At 43.4% G+C, this 27,488-nt stretch overlaps 1 protein-coding gene across 2 annotated transcripts; it reads right to left on the minus strand.

Annotated features, from left to right (window-relative positions):
• Window positions 1–6,470: 6,470 nt before the first annotated feature.
• On the minus strand, window positions 6,471–22,045 carry SUCLG1 (succinate-CoA ligase GDP/ADP-forming subunit alpha). 2 transcript variants are annotated; one of them, XM_085577483.1, is made up of 10 exons: window positions 21,979–22,045; window positions 16,219–16,287; window positions 13,364–13,467; window positions 12,411–12,527; window positions 11,691–11,903; window positions 11,545–11,602; window positions 9,136–9,219; window positions 8,378–8,529; window positions 7,671–7,859; window positions 6,471–6,724 (listed from the first exon to the last, which is right to left on the minus strand). In XM_085577483.1, exons 1-10 carry the CDS (start codon window positions 22,028–22,030, stop codon window positions 6,698–6,700), a joined length of 1,065 nt encoding a protein of 354 aa, XP_085433609.1. In that variant the 5' UTR covers window positions 22,031–22,045; the 3' UTR covers window positions 6,471–6,697. The 2 variants fall into 2 exon arrangements, with proteins under 2 accessions (XP_085433609.1, XP_021391422.2); XM_021535747.3 differs by lacking the exon at window positions 16,219–16,287.
• Window positions 22,046–27,488: the final 5,443 nt, after the last annotated feature.

Raw genomic sequence — 27,488 nt, forward strand, 5'->3', positions numbered from 1 at the left:
TTTTGCCATTGCTATATCACCCCCATTTAGGGTGCACTGGCTTCCCCACCAAATCTCAAAATCTGATCCACAGGATCATTGATAGCCCCAGAGGTGCTCCAAGCAAACTTCAAGGTGGAAAGCAAAGGCGACAGGAGGACTGCAGCTGCTTCAGGCTGAGTGACTAGAACCACAGTGGGTTTTCCTAGGAAAAAAATCCATGTTTAAGCCTCTAAGGATGCCTTATTTGCCAGCAGCAAATTTTAAAAAATGAACAAACAAGAGTAACCCTCAAAGTTAACCACTGAAATCAGCTCCTGCTGGAAACAAGCTGAGCATATTTTCTTTAGCTGACTAATTCTTGTTTATTCTTTGAAGGCTGACGTTATAAAACTGGCAATCCAATTACAATTTCCAGGCTGAAAGAATGGCTTCTAATTATATTGTTTTCCATTGTTGCACGAAAGAGAGGATTAATGCTGTATGATTTCATTCCCTGTACAAAATCAGATCTTGGCACTCTCAAGTGTTTTATAAAAGATACATTAAATAAATTATTAGCTGGTTTTGCAACAGAAATGGCCTGTACCATAAATAGGACAAAGGATGACACGGCCCATACTGAGTAAAATGGAACCAATTTAAATTTGGGAGGAAAGCTCAGGTGACTTTTTGAGGTGTGGGAGTGGCAGCTTGATTTCCAACATGATTTGGGTAAGTCACTTGGCCAAGGGGAGGGAGATTGCAGCTCCAGGCAGAGCCAGCCAAGCTGTCTTGCAGGCACAGCTCTCTCCATGCAGGCGAGGGTGTCCAAGTTTCTGCTCTGACCAGGAGAGGTCAGTGATCAAACATGCCTGAAATGTGACCATTTCAGAGGTTCTGTGGTCTTTGCCTTGTTTCTTGTGTTCCCCATCACTGGATTCTACCACGTGTCTGAACTTTGGCATGTGCCCCAAATTCCATGTTTCAGGACAGGGCTGAGCCACAGTCTAGGCTGGCATCTGTGAGCTTGGGTTGGATTTACATCCAAGCCATCTTTACTTTAGGGAAGAAAAAAATGTAGTGCCTGTCTTGAGCAAACATAACAGTTGCCTACAGAAAGATATATAAAATACACTCAGTTAAATGATTGAAATGTTTGGATGTCGCTGTTGAGGCAGGACAGGAATGAGAAGACTGACTCAGAAGGCTGCTGAGAGTAAAACTCCAATTTATTCAAAATACACTGCTCTTTTATACAGAGCTTTGTGAGGATCAACTGCATTGGTCCTGAAGTGAAAACAACACACAGCATTGGTGCAAAGTGCTTGACACACAGTAATAGAACTTAACTAGAAACAATATGAACAACAAGAGAGATAAAGAAGTATTTACATTCTGCTCCAGCTCTTTCCCAGGCTTCTGCCTGGCTATAAACTCCCCGTTTCTCTCTTTGACTGAATCTGAGACCCACAATTGGAGGCTCAATCTCCTGACTGTTGTGTTCTCTCCTTGTAGCTAAGGCTCTGGTCAGTAATTAGACTTGCAGTCTGAAAGCAGAACAAGGGAGGAGAGGGTGACCTTGAGCAAGGCACGGTCCCTCAGGGTACAAATCCTTCAGAGACACTTGTCCATGCACACACCTGGCTCCACACACAGAGCAGCTGCTCCCAGACAGCTCCTGGACCACAAGAGCCTTGGCAGCCTCTTCCATGCAAGGGCTGGCACTTCAGACCTCAAATCATGGAATTACAGAATGGTTTGGGTTGGAAGGGACCTCAGAAGTTCATCCAGTTCCAACCCCCCTGCCACAGGCAGGGACACCTCTCACAGGACTGGGTTGGTTCCAACTAAACCAAACTGGTCTCGTGCCCAGCTGGCACTGAGAGGAGCAGGACTGCTCCCAGCCCTGAGGGCACAGCTGATCCACTGCCCTGAGGTTACAGAGCCTGGTGGACACAGCAGCACGGAGGATGCCTCTCTTCCAAGGAGCAAATAACTGAATAAAAGAAAAAAAAAGTAAAGTCAGAGTTGCTAAGTCCTTGAAGAAACAGTCTGAGCCATTTCTTGCCTGTTTCAAAATGAAGACAGGTATTTCTCTAAGGCAGGTCCCATTTGACTGACAAACCCACGCAGTTCAGACAACATACTGCAAGAAAAACAAGAAGACATTTCAGCATCATAAGAGTAGTGAGAGAGTAGTGAGAACACCATGAGAAAACCAGACAGGTTCTTTAACACCTCTCTCCAACTCATAGAAAAGGATACTATCATAAATCAATCTAACACAGAGAAAGAATAAAGTAGCGGTAGTGGTTTGCTTCCATCTTTTATTTGTCCAGCACACTTTGAGTCTGAGTTCAGAGCAGGAACCAAACCCATGTTTTGGAGTCAAAACCTGCCACCTAGAGAGCAAAACAGCAAATGGAATGAGCAGGCTTGGAGACTGGTGGAGTTTTCAAAGCAACAAACTTGTACTGCTTCAGATGTGCTGGAAACTATAAATTTGCTGTGCTGTCTTTTACAACAACAAAAGAGGTTTTAAGAGACCCTCAATTATGCATCTACACAGCACAGACATCGTTACAGGATACTGCTCCTACTCCCAGCACCAGCACTGCTCTACGTGGTTACTCATTACAGCTCAGAAACACAGGTTTACTCCCTGTCCTAGAAATTTATGTGGCTTTGTAAACAGAGAGGCATCTCTTGTCTTTTCTTTTGAGATCACGTAACTGCTGCAGAAATAAAGTCAGATTTAATGAGAGTTTTTGGATGTTCTAAGTGGCAGAGAATTGTCTGGGTCTGAGCCCTGTGAGTGAGGTATGGATGGTCAGCAGGTCCAACAAGTATCAGGGACCTGGAACTACCAACCCCTGCCCCCCAAAAATAAAATTTAAAAAAAAAAAGAAAAAAAAAACACTAACCAAAGCAAACCAACAAAAACAAACAAATAAACAACAAAAAATCCCATGCAACAAAAAAATCCAAACAACAGACCACATACACACAAAAAAACTAACCAAACAAACAAACCAGAACCCTGGTGCAACTCTGAGAAATCTCCCTGAGGCTTTTAACTTGAGCAAAACTCTCAGATTTCCACTTCTAGGAAAATATCCTGTTTGTACCTCAAGTTCAAGTGGAACAAGCTGACAAATTCCTTTAGAAAATGGAAAGAGTTTCAGTATTTCTGAGTCAAGAAATTTTCCAAAATTGCTGGCATTGATTTCAGGTCAATTCAACACTAAACCAAACTCACAGAGATAAAAGGAGAGGGGACATCCTGAAGTAAATTCTCCCTAACAATGGTACCTAACAGGTTTTTCTTGCTGTATCACAGAATCACCTCCACCACACATTCAGTCACAGGGCTCCAGGCTTCATCATGCACCCAGGCAGGAAAGGAGGAAGTGGCAGATAATTTCAGGGTTGTGCATTATTTACCCTACATTGTGAAATACCTTACCCCCACCACTCACCTCAATCAGCCTCTGTGAGGGTCCTCAGAGCCTTGGGCTGCACAGAGCAAAGGTTGGATGCAAATCAAACAGCAATTGCCAAATATGCTCTTGCTTGTAGCCTTAATTAACTAACTGCACCACCCTGTGCTGGGATATAATCTTTGGTTGAGAAATAGTTTTAACCCCTTGTTCAATAACTCAGGAAAAACAATTATTTAACAATATGGCCAGTAGCATAAACCTCATTTAATTGCTACTGGAGTGCTGCAAGTTGATGTCCAAGACTTTTTGGGTTTTTTGGTGTTAAAATTTCTGTGGAAAGCATCAAACCTGGACTCTTCCCTCTTCACCAGCTATTTCTAGTCATCCCAAAGCTAGAGGCTGTCTCAGCACTGCACAGATGCTCCAGGAGGAACAGCCCACTGTGTACAACACCCAGAACCTTCTGCCACCCTCCAAAATCACCTGCAGGCTCCTGCCCACGGTATCAGACAGACCTTCCTAGGAAAAACTGTCATTTAATCCTGACCAGCAACAGGCAGTGGGACAGGGAAGGCAAAGGTGATGGTAAACTGAGCAAATAGTTGTGTTGCAGCACAAGATTTAATTCCACGCTTCCAGCAAAATTAAGACTTTGGACACCACACACTGGGCAGTGCTTTGAAACCACCAGCACAGAAGTCAGTCTGAAGTTCTTCTTGAAATGGATCTCTCATGGCTCAGATCCTGCATTTTCTGGCCCAGTTTGCATTGACACCTGGCTGCTACCAGGGAATCCAGTCACTAGAAAGTGTTAGGGATGATTCAGAACCACATAATGTCCAGTAAGAGGAAAAAAACCCAAAGGACTCTACATCCTTCTCTCTGTTGAAGAAAATCAGCGTGGCAATAAACTTTCCTGACCAAAATGAACTTACAGAATTCATCTCTCAAAAGTGAAAGTGATTCATGGATTGACAACACTGTCAAGTGTAGATCAAGAAACACAAAAAGGACTATTCCACAAAATATGGAAACACCAACATTGGCACTGATTCTCTTGCACACAAGATCTCCCTTGGTTCTACCAGGTTATAGTTCTATAGGTTAACTATTACGTTATAAAGCAGCAACTGCTTTAAGGCTCAACACTAATTTAAGTTTTGCCATTAAAAAGAATAAATAAACAGTTTTCCAGATCAGATTACTCAAAATATTTATCCACAAGAACATATGGTACTAAACAGATGTGAATGTTTTCCAAAGAGATGCTGTCATTAATTAGCTGATATTTGTCAAGTGCACATTTTTAGCCAGCAAGAAAAAACTGCAAACCAAACCTTTCTATCAGACAAGGTCAGGGTCTTTCTCCATCCTGAGGTGACATCAGTGCCAGGTTAAATTGCTGCCCGGGCTGGAGCAGGTCCAGGTAGCTGCTGAGGCACAGCACTGGACTCTGCTGCAAACCTTAGAACCAGGGGTGAACTGCTAAACCCATCCTCAGATCTCAAGGCACAAGGAAACACTTTCTCAAGGTGCAGCAATCACTGGAGTTTATAACTGTCTCCTAAAATAGCTGGTGCCTCTAAAAGCTTCCAAGGAGCAATCCCTAGCAGGAAACTCCCTCCACCTCAGCTGTCCTGGAAGAACATCTGTTACAGGGATGAAATCCAGGCAGTTCATCACTGAGCAGTGCCTGTCCCAAAGGGCACCAGCACAGCACTGCCATGAGTTACTCTGATTATCAGGCTCATAAGAAGATTGGCTGCAATTCCCTGACACTCACTGCTGAGGAATTGCACTCTTGCACAGACTGAGACAATTTAGCAGTGCCATTTCTCTAAAGGGCACCCATCATTCTTTTTGCTCTAGATTAAAACAAGCACCACCAGAAAACTGAGCAGATCTAGTAAAAAAAACCCTTATCTGCTGTCATAGGCTTTATCAAATGATTTACTGCTCAACGCTGCTTTCAGCTGTCCAGTGACAGCGTGTCAGGTTCATTTCAGTAAATCATGCCAAGGTGAACAATGCAGCACCTGGTCTCTGTGTCCCAAGGCCTGCATCACCAGACCATACATCAAGTGCATGGACACACCTTCAGTGTGCAGAGATATGACCTGTCCCTTATGCACTTCACCAGGGCTTAGCACTAGGAGCTAAAAATGTCAGCAGTGACACACCTGCTTGCTTCAGGAAGAGAAATTCCACAGGGATTTATCTGAGTGGGAAAACTAAGAATAGTTTTAAATAAATAACGACACAGGTTTTTGTAACAGCACCTTTATGGGACACAAGGTTAGCTTTAAACAAGTGCCAGGTTACATGAACTTTCAGTCCTCTATATAAAGCAATCTGGGGTTTAATCCATCCTGATGAAACTTGCAACATTTATAGGCACAATACTTGAGCTATATCCACAGTAAAAAAAAGAGGGATTTCCATTACAGTGCTGGGAGTGGTTAACAATAAAGTTACCTTATTATATTCTTTTCTAGAGAATAATAATCCTTCCCTACTACGTCCCATTGTTACTTGGATTTCAGAATACAAGCAGTGCAATGCTAGTTAAGATAAATTGGAAATTAGTGTAATGTCAGCTAAAGACCAAATCATCTTCATAGTTACAGACAACTTTGAATATATATTTTGCGTGTGAAATTATATTAATTTTTATCAATAACAATTCCATTTCTATACACAACAAACAGAATTCTTTGCCAGTAGAGGACTGCACTGTGCATGGCTAGTCAGCCTTGAAGAGAAAGTCTGGACCTCAGGCATATCCAGCTACGTGGATCAACACCAATCCCTCCAGATCCAGCAGCTTTGGTTTCATGGACGGAAACTTTGGCCTATTGTTCAAAGGTACTGGCCAGCAACGAACAAGCAGGACTGGACTCCTTAAAAATAAAGCAAAGTGTGGTATGTGCATACAGTCAGTGCCTTGATCCTTAAAAGCAGCTCTACAAGAAACTTCACCTTAAAAAGGGGCAGTGCTTAAGTTACAAAAGATTTTGTTTATGATGACCGAAGAAACGGCTCTGCTTCAGGAATTCAAAAGATGGATCAGATTTAGTAGTAGATTTATTAATTTTCTGTGATTTACAACAGGGTGACAACGTCTGAAACAAGTAGACACCAAAACAGGTTTAGCCAGGAGGTTTATGGCTTCTGAGTCAAATTCATTGACCAGTGTCAAGACATTGGGGCAACTGAAGATTAGCAGACAAAAGATAAGCAAAGGCCGGGTGCTGCACTGGTGTTTTGAAGAAAGTATTCCAAAGTGTCTTCTCTTACAGCAATTTCCTTTTCTCAAACTCCTGCAAAGAGCACACAGATGTTAACAGCAGGAAAAACAGAAAATGCTTCTATTATACTTCTACTTCAAATTACTTTGTATGTATCTAAGAAAATCTGATGTTAAGAATTAAAAATTGGTATTAAAAATTAAAATATAAAAAGCATAAAGTGTGCAAGTTGAGGGGAAAGGAAACTGAGCATTCTCCCACCTCACATTAACAAGCCAGCTCTGGAAAGCCAGACTATAATCACTGCCAGACTGCAATGCTGTCAAGAACAGATTTATTCCCAGCATAATGGGCTTGAAAAACACCAAATCTGCATCAGAACTGCAGGAGAATCCTTACAGGAAAGGACTCAAGCCAGGGAAGCAACAAAATCAAGATTTTCATTTCAGTAAAGAAAAAGCACAACAAAAGAAGGCAAGAATCCCACAGCAGCCTGTGGAGATCCTGTACTATACAGTCACCACAGGAAACAAAAAATACCTAACAGAGCTGAATTATGCATCTCCTCAAGCGGCGTCCCTTTTTTGGATATGAATTAAGTAAAATGCAAATAATCCCATTCCACACCTTAATTTCTCAGCAGCATATATTCAACCATAACTCTGAATTATATGCCAAAGTTCTCCTTCCTAAAATACCCTATTTAGAAATAATGTTCTCATATTTTACATTAATTCAGGCTCTTTGCATCCAGAAAACAATTTCAACAAGTAGCTACGCTTGAAAGCAGAATGTAATCTCTTCTCTGTTTTGCTACATTTACTCTTCTATAAAACAATATTCAATAAGACTGTGTGCACATATCTTTTATGTAGTAATTTCAGCTTGTCCAGCCAATAGAGTTCTTATGTTTAAGCAACATAATTAGCAGAGTGTCTGGGTAAGAGATGGACTCCCAGCTCATATTCCCTCAAAAGTGGCTTCTTGCTCTAGATGAGCCAATGCCTGAGGAACCAACCTTGTAGATGGTGCTGCCCAGCTGAGCAGGGGACATGCTGACCACAACCCCTGCACTCTGGAGGGCTGCAATCTTCTCCTTGGCTCCCCCCTTTCCCCCAGCAATGATGGCTCCAGCGTGGCCCATCCGCCTGCCTGGAGGAGCTGTCAGGCCAGCTATGAAGGACACCACTGGCTTAGCATTGGGGCCCTGGAAGAGATAATTGTGTTATGTGTGAGGAGGGTGAGAGAAAAAGCAGTTCCATGTAACAAATTGCTCATTTTGTCCATCTTTATTTTGTTCATTTTTTATTGAAATATTAACTTGCCCGGCAAATTTATAAAACAGCTCACACAGCACAAAGAAGTGTGGAGTACTTCCTCTGCTGATAATCATCATAAACCAAATGCAAACAAACTTTAAATCTTTCTACAGACCCATGTATACTACCAAAAAAAAAAAAAAATCACTACAAATATTGTTACAGGAATAAAATTCTAAATTTGACAATGCTCTCCACTTCACAGAGCATGGCTGGAAAGACCTCTAAGATCATTGAGTCCAACCTTGACAACACTCCTAATTTCAACTCTTTTTCTTTAAAAACCCGATGACTGTTTGTGGTTTTTGTAAACAGAGATGAGAGAGTGAAATGAGGTCTCTTTGATGTGGCAAAAGAAGCTGGCTAACTATGAAAGTGTCTGGAAGCAGGGTGTTTTAAGACTTACGGCATTATTTTCTTTCAAAAATGCTGCTGCATCTTCTTCAGCATTTCCTCCAATCTCCCCAATCAATATGATCCCCTCAGTACGAGGATCCTTCAGGAAGACATCAAGGCAGTCAATAAAATTAGTTCCATTGAAGGGATCACCTCCAATACCTACAAAAAAAATTAAAACCACAAAAAAAGAGGAACTCAGGATAAAGATATTGCACTTACAACAGAAGTTTAGAAGTAAATTTCAGCATAAGGAGTACTCCCAAAGGTTCGTAAGACAGGCAGCTCTGAAGGTTCTACCCAAGTCAGAGCATGTCAAATTCCTGCTCCAAATACCTCCCCAACAATTCACAGAAATCTTTGATATCTGAGTGTTCACTTTTCAAACCATAAACAAAATGTTATGAGCACAGCAGGACCAAGATGCCAGCTCCAGAATTTTGGTGTATGAAAACTGAATTTACTTAACACACCCAATTAAATGCCCAAGATTGCCCTAATCCTTTGGAACTAAACTTCTTGGGACAGTTTGACATCATATCTGCTCACAGTTCTCTGTTCAAAACTGATTTAAGGCTTGAATTAATCTGAGGTGGAAATGATAGCAGAGAAGAGCTGTACTCTGCACAGCACATAGGAATCCCACTTGTCAAGACAACTGCCATTCAGCAAATTCTACACTTGCAAAAAGGAATTATTTTGAATTTACACTTGTGAAGAAAAAGCAGATTAGTCTAGGTCCAAGAGACTAATTCTGAGGGAACCTACCAACACAAAAAGACTGCCCCAGCCCAACTTGTGTTGTCTGATGAACAGCTTCATATGTCAGGGTTCCAGATCTTGACACAATACCTTGAGGAAAGAAAAGAAGATAAACTTACCACTAACACAGCACATAACTAGAGGCAGCTGTTCTTACAGTCATGAACATCACCTCAGTAAACAACATGAGATTCCAGGTTTTCCACCTGCCCTTGCCAAAACATTCTGTCAGATTCTTTCTGTACCATTTCTTGGTTTTCATCTTTTGACACTTAACTGTCAAGGGACTAAAGCTGCCCAGAAAGTCAATAATATTTTTGCTAAAAGCCTTACCAAGAAAGAAAACTGAAAAGCAAATAAAAGAAAATACTTCTTATCTTGTATGTGAGTAGCTGATGCACTGGTCTTGAAACAGAGTTGCAGCTCAACAGTTAACAAAAGAATTCTGCATTAATCACACCCCCATTATGGTCAGGCACACCAAGAGATCTTCCAGAACAGAAAAATGCTGCACAAATGCAAGTTATCACTATTAAGGTATTTGTTGCTGCCCTACAGAACACATTACAATATCACAAGAGACCACAACCCCAGTTTTAAATTCAGGATAGAAGGAAGCACAGAACTTAGAGCAGGGGCAGAATATTTGCATGGCTTTTTGTTCATTTTTTCAAGTCGAGACTTCTGTTAACACTACAAAAGGAAAGGTTTTCAGGAAAAATAGAAACCATCTTCCATCTACTGCAAGCCATATAACAAGAAACATAATACATACATGGCATGAACAGAGGAACAGAGGAGAAAATACACCACTAGACTAAGAACCTTAGTTTTATCAACTATTTATACTGTTGGCCAGCTCAGATGTGTTCTAGCACAGTGTTTTTTCCTTGCTGTGTTTGAAAAGGCCTCCCAGTTTACCACTAAGATCAGATTGCCTCAGAGGAGCTACAGATGAAAGTCCAAAGACTGTGGCTATTTTTATGCCTTGCATCACAGTATATTCAGATGATTATTGGATGCCTCACAGTAATAGAAAGCTGCAGAGCACATCACCAAAGGTCACACGTTAGATGAAACTGGGAGGGTGGCAAATCCACATTTTTATTCTTTGATTCTTGGCTCACCATTAAAAACATTTCCAGCAATGGCACAGCTACTGGATTCAAGATGTTAAATATTCTTTTGCACTTGATGTGCCTTGCATTCAGAGTCTCATAACTTGTGGCTGCAACACATTTCCTGTATATATTTAAAAAATCAGAACAGAACTTTGATTCAGAAGGGAGCTCAGAGCAGGGTTGATGTTCCCTTTTACAGTCATTGAGCAATGTCTCAGTGGTTTTTATAAAGGGCATAATTGCAGCTATTTGATTTTTCAATTCCAGGTTTATGGGTACTTGTAAAAGCTGAAGGTGGAACACGAGTGTTAACACATCTTCCAGCATTCCTTAGGTGCAGTCTAGTCTCAAGCCAGAAGTGGTCACATAGCAAAGGGAGCTCCTCATGCTAAAAAAATGCACTGAGTCCCTGTAATTCAATAGCACTGAATAGGCTTTCCCACAATACACACATTTTTCCATCAAAAAAAAAATAAATAAAAGGAAATGCTGCAAAGAATACTGCTATGCTCAAGTGAAACTGGTTACCTTGCTGACAGGCAACAGCAGCGTGTGCTGTTTATAGCAATATTTCTGAAGCTCTACGTAACTACAAATGGACATTTCAGAAGAAATTTCTCTACAGCTCCTGAGCTGCATTATTTGAAAATTTAAAAATCAAGTTGTTATTTCTATAGTTTACAACAAGGAGCTGACAGAAGTCAGGACATGAGAGTAGCATGTAACAGGGTGTGTAACTCATTACACACAGGGGGTGTGACCAACACTGGTTATGAACAAGTCACTGCCTTCCTGCTCTTTACCACACTGCCTGAAAATTGGGAGTATTTGTCACTTCCACTTGTAATGGTTTCATAGTTGTCTAAATTATATCATAAACTATCTGTAGTCTCTTCTCTTTGCTGCAGTACTGAGATCACTAGAAGAGTAGGATTCCAGCCCCAAGCAGCCAAGCTGTTGTAAGGAATAGTGTTGGAGAGCTTAGCGCTCTCAAATCCCAAGAAAAATGGAAGTTTCCTCAAGGCTCTCCTTTGAAGACACCAAGTCAATCATATTACCTACAGGAATTCCCAACTGCTTTGCCTCCACTATCAGCACCAAGTGTACTATGGAAGAATTCTGGATTTGGGCTTTCAGGATTGATAATGCTAAAATTCACGTACAAACTGAGGACAGACAAGCTGTCCCACAGTGTTATCAGCTCTCTCCAGGGCAGGATGTGCCTTGCCTCACAAGGAAGAACCAGAGCACCAAACTTTTGTTTTAGATGACGCATAAATATTCAAAAACTCACCAATTCTTCCTTTCTTGTGAATGTGACCAGGCATGATACCAATTTTACATTCTCCAGGCTAAGGAAAGAGTGGGAGAAGTCAGATGGAACATTCCAACCACCACTAGGAACAGTTCAGCCTTGGAGCAAAGGCAGAAGTCACTTACATTGATGACTCCGGGGCAGTTGGGGCCCACCAGCCGGGTCTTGTTCTGCCGCAGCAGCCGGTGCTTGACCCGCACCATGTCCTGCTGGGGGATGCCCTCAGTGATGCAAACCACCAGAGGCATCTCTGCATCGATGGCCTCGTTGATGGCAGCAGCAGCAAACGGGGGAGGGACGTAGATGACAGTGGCTGAAGCACCCGTTTGTTCTTTGGCCTGCAACAGACACCAAATAAAACCACACGGTGCATTTAGTGGGGCTGAAGAGAATGTTTGACAACAAGTCATTTAAAATACATCCATTCTCAGGCATGAATTAAGGATTTGTATTAATCTACTATAATCTAAGGAAGTGTTAAATTCCCTGAAAATGGGGCACAACCAGGGAACTGAGAACTGACCACTGTCTGGAAAGGATCTGCCCCGTGATCACCATCATAAATACTCTTACATAACAGTTTGCTAAAAATTCATCATGCACAGCAGAATCAATCAGAAACTAGCTGCATTCATAAAGCAAATGTACCCAGACTCTGTGAACTTCACAGTGGAAGCCAAAGTGGTGCCTGACCACCCTGAATGTTCCCTCTTTTACAAGGCTTCTGTTTCACTCTGTGCCCAGTGACAGCCTCAGCTCAAATATTTGTCTCTCCAGTGTGAGTAATGACATCAGGAGCCCTCCAGCTTTAAACTTTGTGCCCTCCAGTCACTGCTGCAAATTACCTCCTTCACAGAATTAAACACAGGCAGACCTAGATGAGTTTTTCCCCCTTTCCCTGGAGAAATTCCTCCAACTAGATTGGTGCCATACTCCAATGCCTGCTGGCTGTGAAAGGTGCCCTTTGAGAAAAAAAAATAAGTAAAGTTAGAAGGCATGTAATAGCAAATAAACTTAACCAAAAAGTTTGATGTTATTTATAATTCTGAAGGCAATTTATGTCACTAAAATTTGCAGTAAGAAGGGAAGTTTTCACTACACATATATATCTATAATATTTTGGTGAGTGCATCCCCATGTTTTAAATACATTTGGAATATGCTAATATGCTTTTTTTTTTTTCAATCATAGCACAGTAGTTTCATGCTCAAGGGTCTTCTGTTGTGTGCTGCTAACACACCTGCAAACACAGCAGACACAGCTTCTTTCCACATCAAGTTTGGCAGATGACAAACACTACAGTGAAATAGAAGGAACTGGCATGCTCATCCATGACTAGCTGGTAGTTTTACTAAAGCAGCCTTCTCTGCCTGCAAATTTGTAAAAGATTGAATCTGAGAAAATTATTAAATATCCTGAAATAAAAACAGAAATTGAATTCATAGCCATTGATACTGAACTACATTTGTGGAAAAAGCACTTTGAAAACGGGCAGGTTTTTGCAGTTTTTTTGCAAATAGCCTTTTACAGAGAAATCCTTTCAGCTGTATACAATATGAAAAACAAAAATGAAAAGCACTGAATAGAGATGACTCAAAACCAACTTTCAAGCTTTTGTACAAGTATTTGGGCCAAAGAATGTAAACTACAGTGCTGAAGGGACCCTCCTGGTGAAGAAGTCCAGCTTCCTATCAACACAGACAAAGGAGTATATAATCCATTTCATAGATAACTACATTTTCTGAGCAATTAACTTTCTGACTGAAAGGCTGATAGAAAAAATGAGTTAGAAACATACCTGTTTGCCTGTAAAACCCTGACAGATAACCTTTGTGCTTTTGTTGACATACAGGTTTTTTCTGGATGCTGTGTAGGAGCAGTGTCGGACTCCATTCTGTTGAACTGGAGAGAGAAGAGAGGAGAAGAGAGCACAAACCATTAATTCACTCCCCTGGTAGACTCTGAGATAAAAAATGTCCTACCAAGTAAGTGCAAACCAGTCAATGCTTGTATCAAAAAATCATGAGCAGCTCATGTTTTCAAAAGCAGCTCTGAAGCCTCATTCAGTTCTTGTCATGCCAAGACATTAAACACCTGTAGCTCACCCTATTATGCCAATTACTCAATTTACCAGAAATTAGGAGAGATTTCTCATATTGAGCACTCAATATCAGGATTTCTCCTGACAGACAGAAACTACTTCTTAAGCACTGCTTTCATTGGCAGACAAACACATTTTTATCTTCTCAGATATTCCGCAAAGTGACAAAGCAGAACTAAAATCCTGATAAAATCCTGAGGCTGTTACAATATTGGTATTATGTGACACCTCCTGTGAACAGAGCACAGTCCAGAGCAGACAACAAGAGACACTGAGAAGCTTGAGGATCCCTCAGCCCAGGAAAAACCTGATGCCATGTCAGACAGCAAGAGATCTTTTTCCAACAGATTCCTAGCTGTGGTATCACTGCTGGACATGCATTTGGGCTCAAGAGGAAACACAGCTCTGCAGCAACTCCACTAGAGTGATTTTCAATTTAGTTCTCACAACTCTGGTGCTGAGAGAAGAAAACAACACAACACAATTGTAGAAAAAGAGCACAGTATGTGCTGGCAACAAAAGTCACAGGGAATGACTGCATCTGTGTTGAAGGGAAAGGAATGATGACAGCAAGTGCACAGAATGCTACACAGAAGAAAGCTTAAGATGACAAGAGTGGGCTTCTGGTATAAATAAGATACACACCTATATTTATTGCCATGCTTTTTCAAACACCAGAGTTTTGAGGGGATCAGAACCAATTTATTCCCTGCAAGTGTTCTGACATAAAAACCTTAATTTATACATAGAGTGACCCTGGGAAGGCATAATCCTAATACAAGATCTCCAATATATACACTAGTAAGTTGCTATTTACCCCTTTAGCTCTTTTAAAACTTTAGCAACTAAGACTTAAGGAAGTAAATAGTGCAGCTCAAATAAAAATAACAGATCCTGAATCACAGTCCCCAGACTGTTCCATATACATACTCAGGCACAACTGAACAAGGGAGTATATTTTCCCTTTTCTCTTTTTAGGAAGGGAGTAAAAGCTTTTAAGAGAAAGAAATTAAAAAGTATCTTTATGATAATGCACAGAATTTGTTAAGATGCATTATTACATTATTGTAATAACAGAATTTCCATGGGTTAGTAAATCTGCAGAAACTTTTTAAGATCCACATACACACACATTTCCATCACAGAGTTTCACAGCTCTCTCTTGCCAACTAAAGTGTAGTGCTACACTGCTTTTATGCTTCAGTTGTATTCAAAGGAGTGAACAGAAAAACCAAACCATGCCAGAAGCAACCTACACACACCAGTGCTACTGCTAAACCTAAAGTCCTTACTGTATTCTTAGACAGTGCTGGCAAACCCAGGGTTTAACTCCAGCCACCTCCTGCTGTCCTCTAAAGAGCTGCAGCAAATCCTCAGCTTCACACAAAGAGTAAAACTCCACACAGAAAGGTACAGACTAGGATACAGTAAACTTTTAAGGAAAGTGGCAACAGTGCACTTCAGCTTAGTGACCTGCAGGGCTTTAACCTAAATCACCACAAATACTGCTGCAGAACTTGTTATGCCTGGAAATACAAAGCAGTAACAGACAAAATCCATGTGAAATCCTTAAGAAAAGCCATAAAAAAGCCAATTGTATCCTGGGCTGCATCGAAAGCAGCATGGGCAGGGTGAAGGAGGGGATTCTCCCCTCTGCCCCATTCAGGTGAGACCCCACCTGCAGAGCTGTGTCCAGTCCTGGGGCCCAGCACAGGAAGGACCTGGAGCTGCTGGAGTGAATCCAGAGGACAGGAAGCTGATGACAGAGCTGGAGTTATGAGGATGCCATGAGGAAAGGCTGAGAGAATTGGGATTGCTCAGCCTAGAAAAGAGAAGCCTTTGGGGTGACTCAATTCCCTTCAGTACCTGAAGGGAACTTGAAGGAAAGATGGAATAACATTATTGACAAGGGCATGTAATAACAGGACATGGGTGAATGGTTTCAAAATGAAAAAGAGCACATTTAAATTGGGTATTGGGGAAAAATCCTGTACAGTGAGGATGGTAAGGCCCTGACTCAGGTTGTCCAGAGCTGTGACTGCCCCATCCCTGGAGTGTTTCAGCCCAGGCTGGAAGGGGCTTGGAGCAACCTGGTCTAGTGGAAGGTGTCCCTGCCCATGGCAGGGGCTTGGAACAAGATGATCTTTAAGGTCACCTTCTGACCCAAATCACTTTGTGATTCTGTGATTTTATGAAAATATGTCTAAGGCTGAGATTTAATGAACAAGGCTGCCAGGCTGGCTGTGGGAGGGGAGAGAGAAACCACTGCTACAGAAGACAGCACAGGATGTTCTTTGTCCCAGGCTGAGGACTTGGTCTTTTTTGAATCAACTCAAATGCACATCTGGTGAAAAGCAGCCTGCCTTCAGCAAAGGAGAGAAAAAACAAAACCAGGAACAGCTGGAATGCTGGTCAGGAGAGCAGGGAATTGATCTACCTGAGCCCAGCCATTCAGGCAGTCCCTCACTGTCACGAGATGTGCCTGGGTGACACCCAACCCTGAGGACAGCAGAGGATGATTCCCCTTGAGAAGGAGCTCCTACAGTCCTTACCACCAGCGAGGCCTTGGGGAGAACACTCCAGGCTTCCAGGAGAATGGCAATGACAGACTGAAAATGGGCCTGCAAGGGGAAAGAACAAACAGGCAACACAAACTGATTCAGATCTAAGTTCTACAGAGCCTGTGCCCAGCCACTGACAAATCCTCCTGCAAAGTAGGAGAGGGATGCTTGCTAGCCACCTACCTACCACTGAGCAATTTCAGTACTTTGAAAAAAATAAAAATCACAGAATGGGTTGGGCTGGAAGGGATGACAGTGGGTCAGCTGGTCCAACCTCCCTGCTCAAGCAGGGTCATCCTACAGCACATTGCACAGGACTGTGTCCAGATGGTTCCTGAATATCTCCAGTAAGGGAGACTCCAGTGCCTTCTTGCTGCTGACAAACTGACAAATAGTCACATTTCTCTACACCTCACAGCAATTTTACACTCCCAGTTCAACTGCTCATTCCAGATCTATTTTCAGATAACATTGCACAAGAAAGTTTTTGAAAGCTTGTTTGTCAATCCTCCATTTTCAGAAGACAGTATTAATACATTTTTCAAGGATAAAAAGCTTTTGAATATTTTCTATACTATCAAAAAAAAAAAAAGTAGGCCCTGATATCTAAACAGCAGCTTAAAATTTAAGCTTTGTATAGATTTACCCTTGAAAACCACGTGCTTCTTACATTACTGTATGGCCTTTCTTCAGAGAAAATACAGCTGGCTCAAAAATCCTGGCTATAGATTTGAGCCCTTTGCTGTCTCCAGAGGCAGCTTAGCATGGGCAAATGTCTGGAGAGCAATATATTTTTGAAGGGATTTATGAAAAAAAGCCCTAAAAATCACCTTGCAGTCTCTGGGCTGGATGAGTCTGAGTTTCTGGGGTTTTTCAAATGGCTTGATACAGTTCTGTACTTGTGTTCCTGGCCCCACCTGCAGCAGCAAGGTTTGCCCCAGTTATCAGCAGAGGGAGAGCAGCAGGGCCATGGGTCAGGATGAGGTTCTGCTCCACGTGGCACAAACAGCAAGCCCTGGGTGCAGGCAGCTGGCAATTTCAATAGTTAAGACAGATACAAGATGAGAAGGAAACAGGTGGAAGGAAAGTGGAAATGGCATGCCCAAGTTCACAGCAGGTATGAGTCAGAAATAGAAGTCAAGTCTCAACTTCCACCCAGGACCTGCTTCACAACTTCCAAACCAGTCCAGACAATTGATTTTACTACCAAAAAAAAAAAAAAAATCTGTCTGCTTAGGTGTAAATGCATGCTGCTTCATGAAGACTGGAGGAAAAAAAAAATTTTAAAAATATTCTTCAGCTGTGAACCAGCAAGGCCAAACCCATCGGTGATGCTATTTTAATGCTCACGTGTGAATTACAGGCCAAGTTACAAAGGTGAAGGCTCCAGATGTAGGCCCTAGAGCATAAGGACAAGTCTTATCAAATCCATCTCTTCCCAAAAGCACAGGGAAAATGCTAAATTTTGTCAAGTCAGAGTTTTAAGACAATATTACTATGTCCAACAAAGGCCTGTAACAGACTTTAACAAAGTGTATTAAAAATAAAATAAGAGACTGGACAAACTTTCCAGACACAATCGTCATTTCTGCCCCGCCCCTGTTCAGTTTGTGGTTTAAAAATAAAGTTATACAAATAAGATGATTTGTTTTGGTTTTTCTTCTTAAAGTACTTTAATTTCTACTTAGCTATTTTTAGTGAGATGTACTGTGTCAAGAGCGTACTTTGGTCCATTGTATAGGAAAATCAGCAGTTATGAAAAGTGCTCAAGTACCCAACCCCTGCTGTCTCAGGGGAGATTTGAAAAGCAATATCTAAATTTAGCAGTGGGGCATAAGCTTGTATATGGAACACCAGCTGTTTTAGAGTCAAGAAACCTTATTAGAAACTAAGGGGCAGTTACTCCAGCACCACACACTGCTGCTGGTTCCTCTGGCATTTCCAGGCAACGAGGCCCCAGCCAAGAGTAGAACTCACTGCAGTACAAATAACTGGAAAATCCACCTCATTTACCTCTTAGGAAAAAAATCTCACAATCCCAAGGCTCAAGCAGGACTTAAAGCTCATTTGTGCATTATAATTAACAAGCCTTTCTAGAAAAATACCCTATTATTTATCATGGAGTCCAAACAGGAATTTATATGTTAAAAAGAAAACGGATCCATTTACAAGGTATGTTAAAGCACAGAGGGTATTTAAATACCATTTACACTGAGCTTTCAGGCCCTCTTTGAGCAGCAACACCTCTCAGGCACAAATCTCATTTAAAACAATGCAACTCAAGCTACATTTCATGGAATCACAGAATGGTTTGGGTTGGAAGGGACCTTTAGAGATGATCTAGTCCAAGCCCTTCTCTATTTGGGTTGTGCAAACCAGGTGACAACACAGATACTAAAGGCGCGAACCTCTTCTTCATCCAAACTATACAGAGCTCAAAATTTACTATTTTCAGGGCTTCTCGTAGAATTTCCTATGGACACAAATCCAATCAAAGTGTCTCCTTCTTAACCATATTTACCCCAAACCAAAAAAATAAGGAAAGTTGAAAGATGAGGCATATCATTGGAGGCTGCTTATAAAACAAGCCCAGTATAAAAGCAAGGTGAAACAGCAGATCCCTCTCCACAGTGACCTGAGCTGACACCTACATTGCCAGAAGACTGAAATTCTTCCTCTATTGCTCCTTGAAATACCCACAGAACTTGGAGATGAAGGGAGATATTCCCTTTCTTTTCTATTACCTATTTAAGGGAAGAGGAATAAGTGAAATTCTTCCTCTATTGCACCTTGAAATAGCCAGAGAACTTGGGAGATGATGGAAGATACTCCTTTTCTTTTCCATAACCTATGCAAGGAAAGAAGAAAGCCTTAGAAATCATAGGAGCTCCAATGTAAGTGGGGAAAATGGAGGCGAGTGCAGGGGAAGCTCAGGGGTATGAGGAGTGCTACGTAAAATGCTGTATCTTTTTTCCACACTTCCCATCAGTTATGGGCCTTCAGCTTGCTGCTCAGAGTTCCTTTCAATGTTTTCTGTGTTTAATTTACATTTTTATGCCATCTTCTTTCTCCTTCCTCTGCCAACCAATGCAAGGCCTGAGGAAGCCACAAGAACAGTTCTGGGGAGCTCCTGACAGTGCAGAGAAGCATAAACCCATCCCCAGAACTCACCCCTGAAGTTATCAGCTACATTAGCAGAAGATGCTTCTTCATGACAAAGACGTTTTTATGCTATTGAGGGATTATTCAAAATATCTTATTCCTTTGTTTAAGAGGATTATGCACTCCAGGATTCCTGTTTATCAGTCCCCAGGTTCTCTTCTTGCACCATTCCCTTGCCAAATTCCCGTTAATTATGGAAACCCAGATCTGTGACCATGAGTTGAGGAATTAAGTAAATTAATTGGGCTGTGAAGGGCAGATGCAATGCCTCCACTACACCCATCACATTAAAACAAATCTACAATTAGTGGGAAATGACATTCAGAAAAATTTCAGTTCTTTCAACACATTTCTTTCCTAATCCAAGTCTCTCCTTGGTACAAATCCACTGTTTCCTACAAGCAACAAGCTGCTCTTCCCCAGGTATCCTCCACCAAGAATGTCAGCAGGTAAAGGTTTGTGAGCTTTCCTCCCTCCACACTGTTGACATAAAAACAATTAAGGAATGCTTCAGTTTGGGCTGTTATTTCTGCAGCAATTCTTTGCTAAGATTACTCACATAATTACTGTAATCTTTTAATCTAAGAGCTCTCCAAAACCTTCCAATACATCGAGGACAATGGAACCCTTAATCCTGACTCTTCAGTCAGTTCAAATGCCTACAAAAACTTTTCAAGAGTATGGACAAGCACAGGTTTCTCCTGATTCTGTCCATACACCAGCAGTGCTCTGAGGTGACCTTTGAACAGCACTCACCATTCACTGACAGATTTCATACTCCATTTCCACAACTTCCTGATCTCAACCTTAGGGATACACACCCTGCATGTTTCCTTCAGCAACAAACACAAGATTTGTATCTCTTCTGCAACAGAACACACTGGACACTCATGATTTCAAATCACTCAGAGAAGCAGATGTTAATTGTTAGTGAAAATGTATGTACAAAGCCCAGATTTAAGGTCTCAGCAGTCTTTAAAGAATAAAGAGTATCAAACCAAAGATTTTCAATGAAGGACTGTTTCATCTTGCAGGAGTTTCTGTAAAAGACTTGAACAGCTGCATAAAGACACTTCTTGAGCCACTTAGATTTCTTCCTCCTTTCTACCCCTCAAAATAATTTTGATAACAATTCCCTGAATCTCTTACTGCTATTTGCAAAGGGAATAATGCGGGGTTTAAAATAATTTTGATAACAATTCCCTGAATCTCTTACTGCTATTTGCAAAGGGAATAATGTGGGGTTTTTACACATAAAACTGCACCCAAGAGTAGTTTTGCTGGGAGTATAAATTAAACTGAATTGGAAGGTGCTACATTCCCATCTGTTCCCCTCCATCAGAACCAATTCTTATTGGGCCCAGGGGAGCCAATTCAAAAAGCTGAAGTGGCAGAAGTTAACAGCATAAATAGTTTTCTGATCCTGCTTGTGGAGAACAAGAGGCAGGAATGGATACCCACCTGGACAGTAGGTGTGCCACAGGAACTACTCAGACCAGCCTGCGGTTGTGAGATCACATTACCTGACCTGCAAGTCACCATCCCACCGGGACAAAAACACTTTGTGTGCAGTCCAGTGAGGTAGGTTTAAGTTTGTTCATTCATTTTCAGCTACAAGAACCACGTTAATGCACAATTTTCTCTGTTTACGTTCCTAGTAACTTTTCTTGTGTCTGGGCATACCCACACTGATCTCACAGAGTGGTTTGGGTTGGAAGGGACCTTAAAGACCATCTCATTCCAACCCCTTGCCACGGGCAGGGACACCTTCCACTAGACCAGGCTTCTTCAACCCATCAACCTGGCCTTTAACACGTCCAGGGATGGGGCAGCCACATCTTCTCTGTGAAACCTGCTCCAGTTTCCCCATTGTAAAGCATTTCTTCCTAATATCCAGTTTAAACTTCCCCTCTTTCACTTTGAAGCTACTACCCTCATTCTATTACTACCAGACTCCTCTTCAAGAGGATATAGCCAAAAAAAATCACACTGGAAAGAAAAAAAAAAAAAAAAAAGAGGGAGAAAAGCACTTTATTTTTAACTGTGATGTTCAGAACAACACAAATTAAATGTTTCGAGCTGAAACACTAGTCTCAGACTGCTCGTGCTCTCCAAAAAAGGGAACTCCACAATCTTATTCCTGGCACGAGAAAGAACTTTACCAGGCTGTGCTGAAACCACAGGGTAATCCCCGGCCCTCCAGAGGCCTCCAGCCCTCGCAGTGACCACGGGCCCCCTCCGGCCCCTGCCCTTCGGAGTCTTTGCGGGTCCACACGGCCGAGAAAACCTCCCCGTGCCCCACACGTGCGGCCGCCCACCCTCCAGGGAAAACTTCCCACTACATCCACACACGGCTCCCTCGCAGCCAGGCGTGCCCTGCCCCGGGCAGAGCGATCCCGCCCCGCTCCGAACGCCCAGCGGTGCCGGGAGCGGCGCCGGGACCGCCGGGGCCAGCCCGGGTCCCGCCCGCTGCCCGCGGGCCGCGCTCCGCCGTGACCTTGCCCGGCCCTGCCCGGCCCGGCCCGGCCCAGCCCCGGCGCTGCCCGCAGCCCCCGCGGCGGGGCCGGGAGGGCTCGTCCCGGTACTCACGGCGGAGGAAGCGGCCGAGCAGGCGGGCGGCGGCGGGGCTGCAGCGAGACATGGTCCGGTCCGCAATGACGGCGGCGGCGGCCCCGAGCTCGGCCCGCCCCGGCGGCGGAAGCGGCGCCGCGGGGCCTGCTGGGTGTTGTAGGCGCGGAGCCGTGAGGGGACAGCGTCCGAGCCGCGCACTCCTTCCTCATACGCACTCCCTCGTGTTGCCCTTGTTATAAATGAGAATTTGTCCCGCCAAGTTAAAATAAAAAAATATTTATTTGCAATCAAATTCCATCTAGCCAGCCACAAGGAAAGCACAGAGCCCGGGGTCGGCACCGGGTGTGCAACAAGGAGTCAGCCTCAGCAGAGAAAGTTTTCTCTATGCCCACACACCTCCATCCTGGCACAAGCGGGTTTTATTGGGAAAATTCCGCCTGAAGCCAAGATTTCGGCAGTCAGCCTTTTCTTCCATTCAGAGTCCATAAGTTAATAAGATTTTCTTTTTTGGTGATGAGGAAGAACAATTCAGTGTCCGGAGTTGTTGAATCCCTTGATGAAATTTACTGAACGCTGCATTCACATTTATCTGCCCGAGGATTTCCATGATATCCATCACCATTCAGCACCAGGGTGTCCCGTATCTCTCCAGACACGGCCCATCCCCATCTCCTGGCCGAGCCACATCCTTTTACGTGTAAAAGGTTTCAACATACACCAGTTTAGCCTGGGAGAGTGGGGGGGGGGGGGGAACTCCTAATACAAACATGTATACTCCAACAAATATTCAATATCACATATATCATACTAGAAATGGCGCGAATTATGTCTACTACACAACACCCTGATTCTTAAGATTTTCTAAAGCCTTCTGAGTTTAAATTCTTGTAGAGAACTTTCTCACACAACTTTCTGTAAGCAATCTATCGTTTACCATTCCTCCATAGAGGCAGAGAAATTTGATGTACTAGTAGTTTGTCCAATGTTGTTGGAGAGGTGTTACATTCACCCTCCAATCCACTGTCACTTTTGGAAAAGTAGAAATGCTGGAGTTGGAAATTAAACTTCCTCTTTTTCACCTTTGCAATAGCAGTGGTTTGCATCATGTTTTTACGTGTCCTATAGTGACCCCCTCGAAGGCAGGGAGGCCCTGCAGAGACCTCAGCAAGTGCGAGGGCTGGGCAAGCACCAACCGTGTGAGGTTCAGCCAGGGAAAGCGCTGGATTCTGCACCTGGGATGGGGCAGCCCTGGCTGCAGGGACAGACTGGGGAAGGAGGGGCTGGAGGGCAGTGCCAGGGAAAGGGACCTGGGGCTCCTGGCCAGTGGAAAGTGGAAGCTGAGCCAGCAGTGCCCCGGCAGCCAGGAGGGACATCCCTGTCCTGGGGCAGCAGGCCCAGCATGGCCAGCCCGGCAAGGGAGGGGATTGTCCCGCTCTGCTCGGGCTGGGTGGCCTCACCTCCAGTGCTGGGGCAGCTCTGGGGGCCACAATGTCAGAAAAACATTAAACTACCAGAGAGTGCCCAAAGGAGGGCACGAGGATGGTGAGGGGCCTTGAGGGGAAGCCGTGAGAGGAGAGGCTGAGGGCACTTGGTCTGCTCAGCCTGGAGGAGACTGAGGGGAGACCTCAGTGCAGTTACAAATTCCTGAGAGGGGAAGAGGAGGGACAGACACTGATCTCTGCTCTGTGGTGACAGGGACAGGACCCAAGGAATGGCCTGAAGCTGTGCCAGGGGAGGTTTGTGCTGGAGATCAGGAAAAGGGAATTGCTAAACCAAGCACAAGTTCTTGAGCTGGTTTAGCCCTTACTCACCTCAGTGATGACTCTGGACCTACATTTGTGGCATCAGCTGATGTCTGATTGCTGTCTGATCTGAGCTGATGTCTGATCTTACCCTCAATAAAACAACCCAGCAGCTTGAAATCCTCACGAGTCTTGTTAGCTGTAGTGGCATCATCACCTCCTCTCACTGGAACATAAGGATGTGCAAACAAATTGGTCAGTCCCCACCACCTCCCTGGAATCAAGGCAAGAACCCCAGTGTCAAGGTAAACCCTGGCCTCACATCTGTCCAGCTTCCAGCAGTTTGTGGGTTTCTATACTTTAATTTATAGGTTGTAAGTAAAAATAATCCCATCATCTCAGCCCTAGGGAAGTGACTGGGAGGAGCTGGACCACTGCTCTCCTTTCCTTTGAAAAGAGCACAGAGAAATTCAGAGCTGAGGATTCCCTCTGGAGGGATTAGCCACACTTGTGCTTTAACCTGCTTTATTTTTAACCTGCAGCCTGTGGTTTTCAGTAACAGAGCTAAGGCTGAGAGCATCTGCTAAGGAATTAGTTAGAAATTTACTTTGCTGGGACTTCTGTAACTCCAGAGAGCAGAGATAAGGACCAGTGGAGAGTTATGGCAGGGAGGGTGTAGGTGGAACAAGAAAAGGATCATCCAGCTTGCTTTTTTTCTGTGCAATCTCCATTATGCTTTCAGCAAACACATTCTATATTTTGCTTCTGAAAAAATCCTGCAAACTTTTGTGGTACTATTAGTATAATTACTTTGGGGGGCTCAGTATTATTAATGCCAAATGAAAATAAAGAAGCACACAAACACTACCCCTCGTCCCCTAACTGTTGCTTGGTATTTCTAAAGAGGCTGACATTTCTGCAGTGCTTCACAAACAGGAGATCAGATTTCAGCTTGGCACCAGCTCTGGTCACATTCAGTGGGAAGTCCCAAGCATGGACACCTGCAGCCTGCCAGCCCCAAAATGATCCTTTCAGGTCCATCATGGCTTGGATTTCTCCTGGAATGAAGATGCTGCCAAAAGCCTGTGGTGATCTTCATCTAAATAGGGTTTTTTTTTCCTTTGTTCTGTGATTTGAAGCAAGTGTGGCTATGTCAAATATCAGGGGCTTATCAGAGCTTACTCATTTTATTCAGTAACTTTTGCCAGAAATGCTTCAGCAGCTCCAGGTCTTAGAGGAAAGCTTGACATTTGATGGGTTTTTGTAGCTGTTCACTGGGCTGCAGCCATACACCTCCCACTGCCTTTCTCCCTCCTGGAGATGGGGCAGCCAAGCACGGCAATCTGGTTTATTAAAAACACAGGTGTCACACCTGGGGCTGCCCCCCAGAGCTGGGAAAGGTCACATCCTGCAGACCTGCACTTCCAAATCATCAGCCTGCACTGCTGGTCACGAGGAGTGGAGCAGACCTGAAGATGGGAGGGGTTCACAAAGGGAAAACAGCAGACTGGAACAAATTCTGTTCTCAGAGACCCTGCGTGGGGTTTTCCTGGTGTTGGAGCAGGATACAGGATCCTGCAAAGCCTCTGCCACACAAGAAGAAGCAGAAGCAAAATGGGATGTAAGTTTCTTGAAATGCTTATGCCAGAAAAGCCTCTGGTCATGGCTTGTCCCCTTGCTGTCAGGAATTGAGTTTGGCTCTTAATTCTTTCATAGAATCATGGAATGGTTTGAGTTGGAAGGGGACCATTTTGTTCCACCCCTAATTCTTTGCCCTGAAAAAGACTCCACTGAATACCAATGAATCCTTGTGTGATAAATAAACTCAAGTCTTCTTTCCTGGAGGCCACAGTGGTTTTTAAGGTTTCAGGACTGTGGGGTGCATCTCAGCAGGAGTTAAGCTGAAAGCTGATAAAACCCTGACATCTAAGGGCCAGGACGGCAGAGTGGAAAGAGGCACATTCCTTTTGACCTCAGCATCCCTGAAATGCTGTGGCTGATGTGTCTCTGCATAATTAGTCATGGAGCAATGATTTTTTTTACCCCTGCGGGGTTTAAGAAAGCCATAATTCTGAATATCAGCATCAGAAAATAAGAGAGTGGTAAGGACTGGGAGCACCCAAAATGCACAGCCAAGAGGAAGTTCCCAACCTGGCTAAATGTAGCACAGCCTACAACAGATCAGATCTGGTCTGGTCTGGTCTGGTCTGGTCTGGTCTGGTGTCCCCAGAAGTCACAAGCACATGGAACAATGTGTTCACCTTCACCAGGGAGAGCAGTAAATCCAGCTCCTTCCCTTTTGCCCTGTTCCCCCACCACTGTCATCAGCTATTTCATAGGGAGATTGGTCAGGCCACTGCAGGACAACTGGGCAGGGCAGGGCAGGGCTCTGTGGTCCTGGAGCAGGAACTGGTGGCTTTTCCCTCCAGCAGTCTCCTGGGGCTATTCCCTTAGTTCCAGTGATGTTCACCCACCTCTCCTGGACTCACACACACAAAACCACAAAGAGTAGCTCTGTTGCAATTCTTATTTAATTCTGCATCATCAAGCCATAGAGTGCTTTGGGTTGGAAAGAACATTTAAAGGTCCTCCAGGCCAATTCCTTGTCATGAGCAGGGATATTTTGCACTAGACTAAGCTTCTCAGTGCCCTGCCCAACCTGAATATATGTCAATGCCTTAAGAAGTGCTGAGATGACAAATTACACATTTTTACTCCCCTTTATTGGATGTCATCATTTCATTTTCAGTGGTCGGACAGGTCACGTGCAGTCTGGAAATCCCAGAGCTGGCCACAGCAGCTTCACAAACACATCTGTTGGAATTTTTCTGCACTAAAATTGCCTTTCTTTTCAGGCACTGTGGGATTGATAAAGAGTAGAAGTTCTCTAGAGTCCATTATTTCTCTGGAGGCTTAACAGCCCCAGAATAAAATATGAATATATGTTTATTCCACGGCAAGATTTGTCTTGCACCTAAAGACAAAAAGAATTTTGCTCAAACTTGTTGTTACACTGAAGCCAGCTTTGTCCTTGCAAAAGTAACTGACAGCATTAAAAGAACCCAGATTCTTTCTAAAGGGAAGAGTTTTATTTGAGGTTTTTAATTTTGCAGAAATCACAGAAATCTTGCTGACACAGCAATGTCAGTGTGCAAAGTTCTGCAGGACCAAGTTAATGTTCTACTGAAATCCTTTGCTTCAGGACTAGGTTCCTGAATGTCTACAAAATGTATACAAATGTCTAAACTAAACCAGAGGGGCTAATCCTCATTTCGCAACCTTGCAGTTAAAGTTGGAGCAGCAGCGGTGAAGGCACTGCAATGGCAGCACTTGAGACCTGGTGCCCTTTGTGAGATCTCTCTGGCTATTTATCCTTTAAAACTCAAAATCAATTTTCACCAAGTATACCTATTTTTCAATTTTAGTATTATTCAGTGTATATTTTTCATTGGCCAGAGAAGCTGTGGCTGCCCCATCCCTGGAATTGTTCAAGGACGAAGCTCTGACCAGCCTGGTCTAGTGGGAGGAGTTGCTGCCCATGGCAGGGGTTAGAACAAGGTGGTCTTTGATGTCCCTTCCAACCCAAACCATTCCACGATTCCCCATTTTTCCTTGCCGTGTAACAGCCACAAACACCACTAGATGTCACAACTGCTTCACTGTTTGACTGCTCCCTCCTGAACAGCCTCGGCTGAAGAACAACTTTTGCAGGGTTAACTGAGGAGCAAAATACAAAGACAACTAAGCAAAACCAAGGTTATGTCCTCAGGAAGTGCAGGGTGCTGT

The sequence above is a fragment of the Lonchura striata genome, chromosome 4 (genome assembly GCF_050655825.1).
Source record: "Lonchura striata isolate lonStrDom1 chromosome 4, ASM5065582v1, whole genome shotgun sequence".
NCBI lineage: Eukaryota > Metazoa > Chordata > Aves > Passeriformes > Estrildidae > Lonchura > Lonchura striata.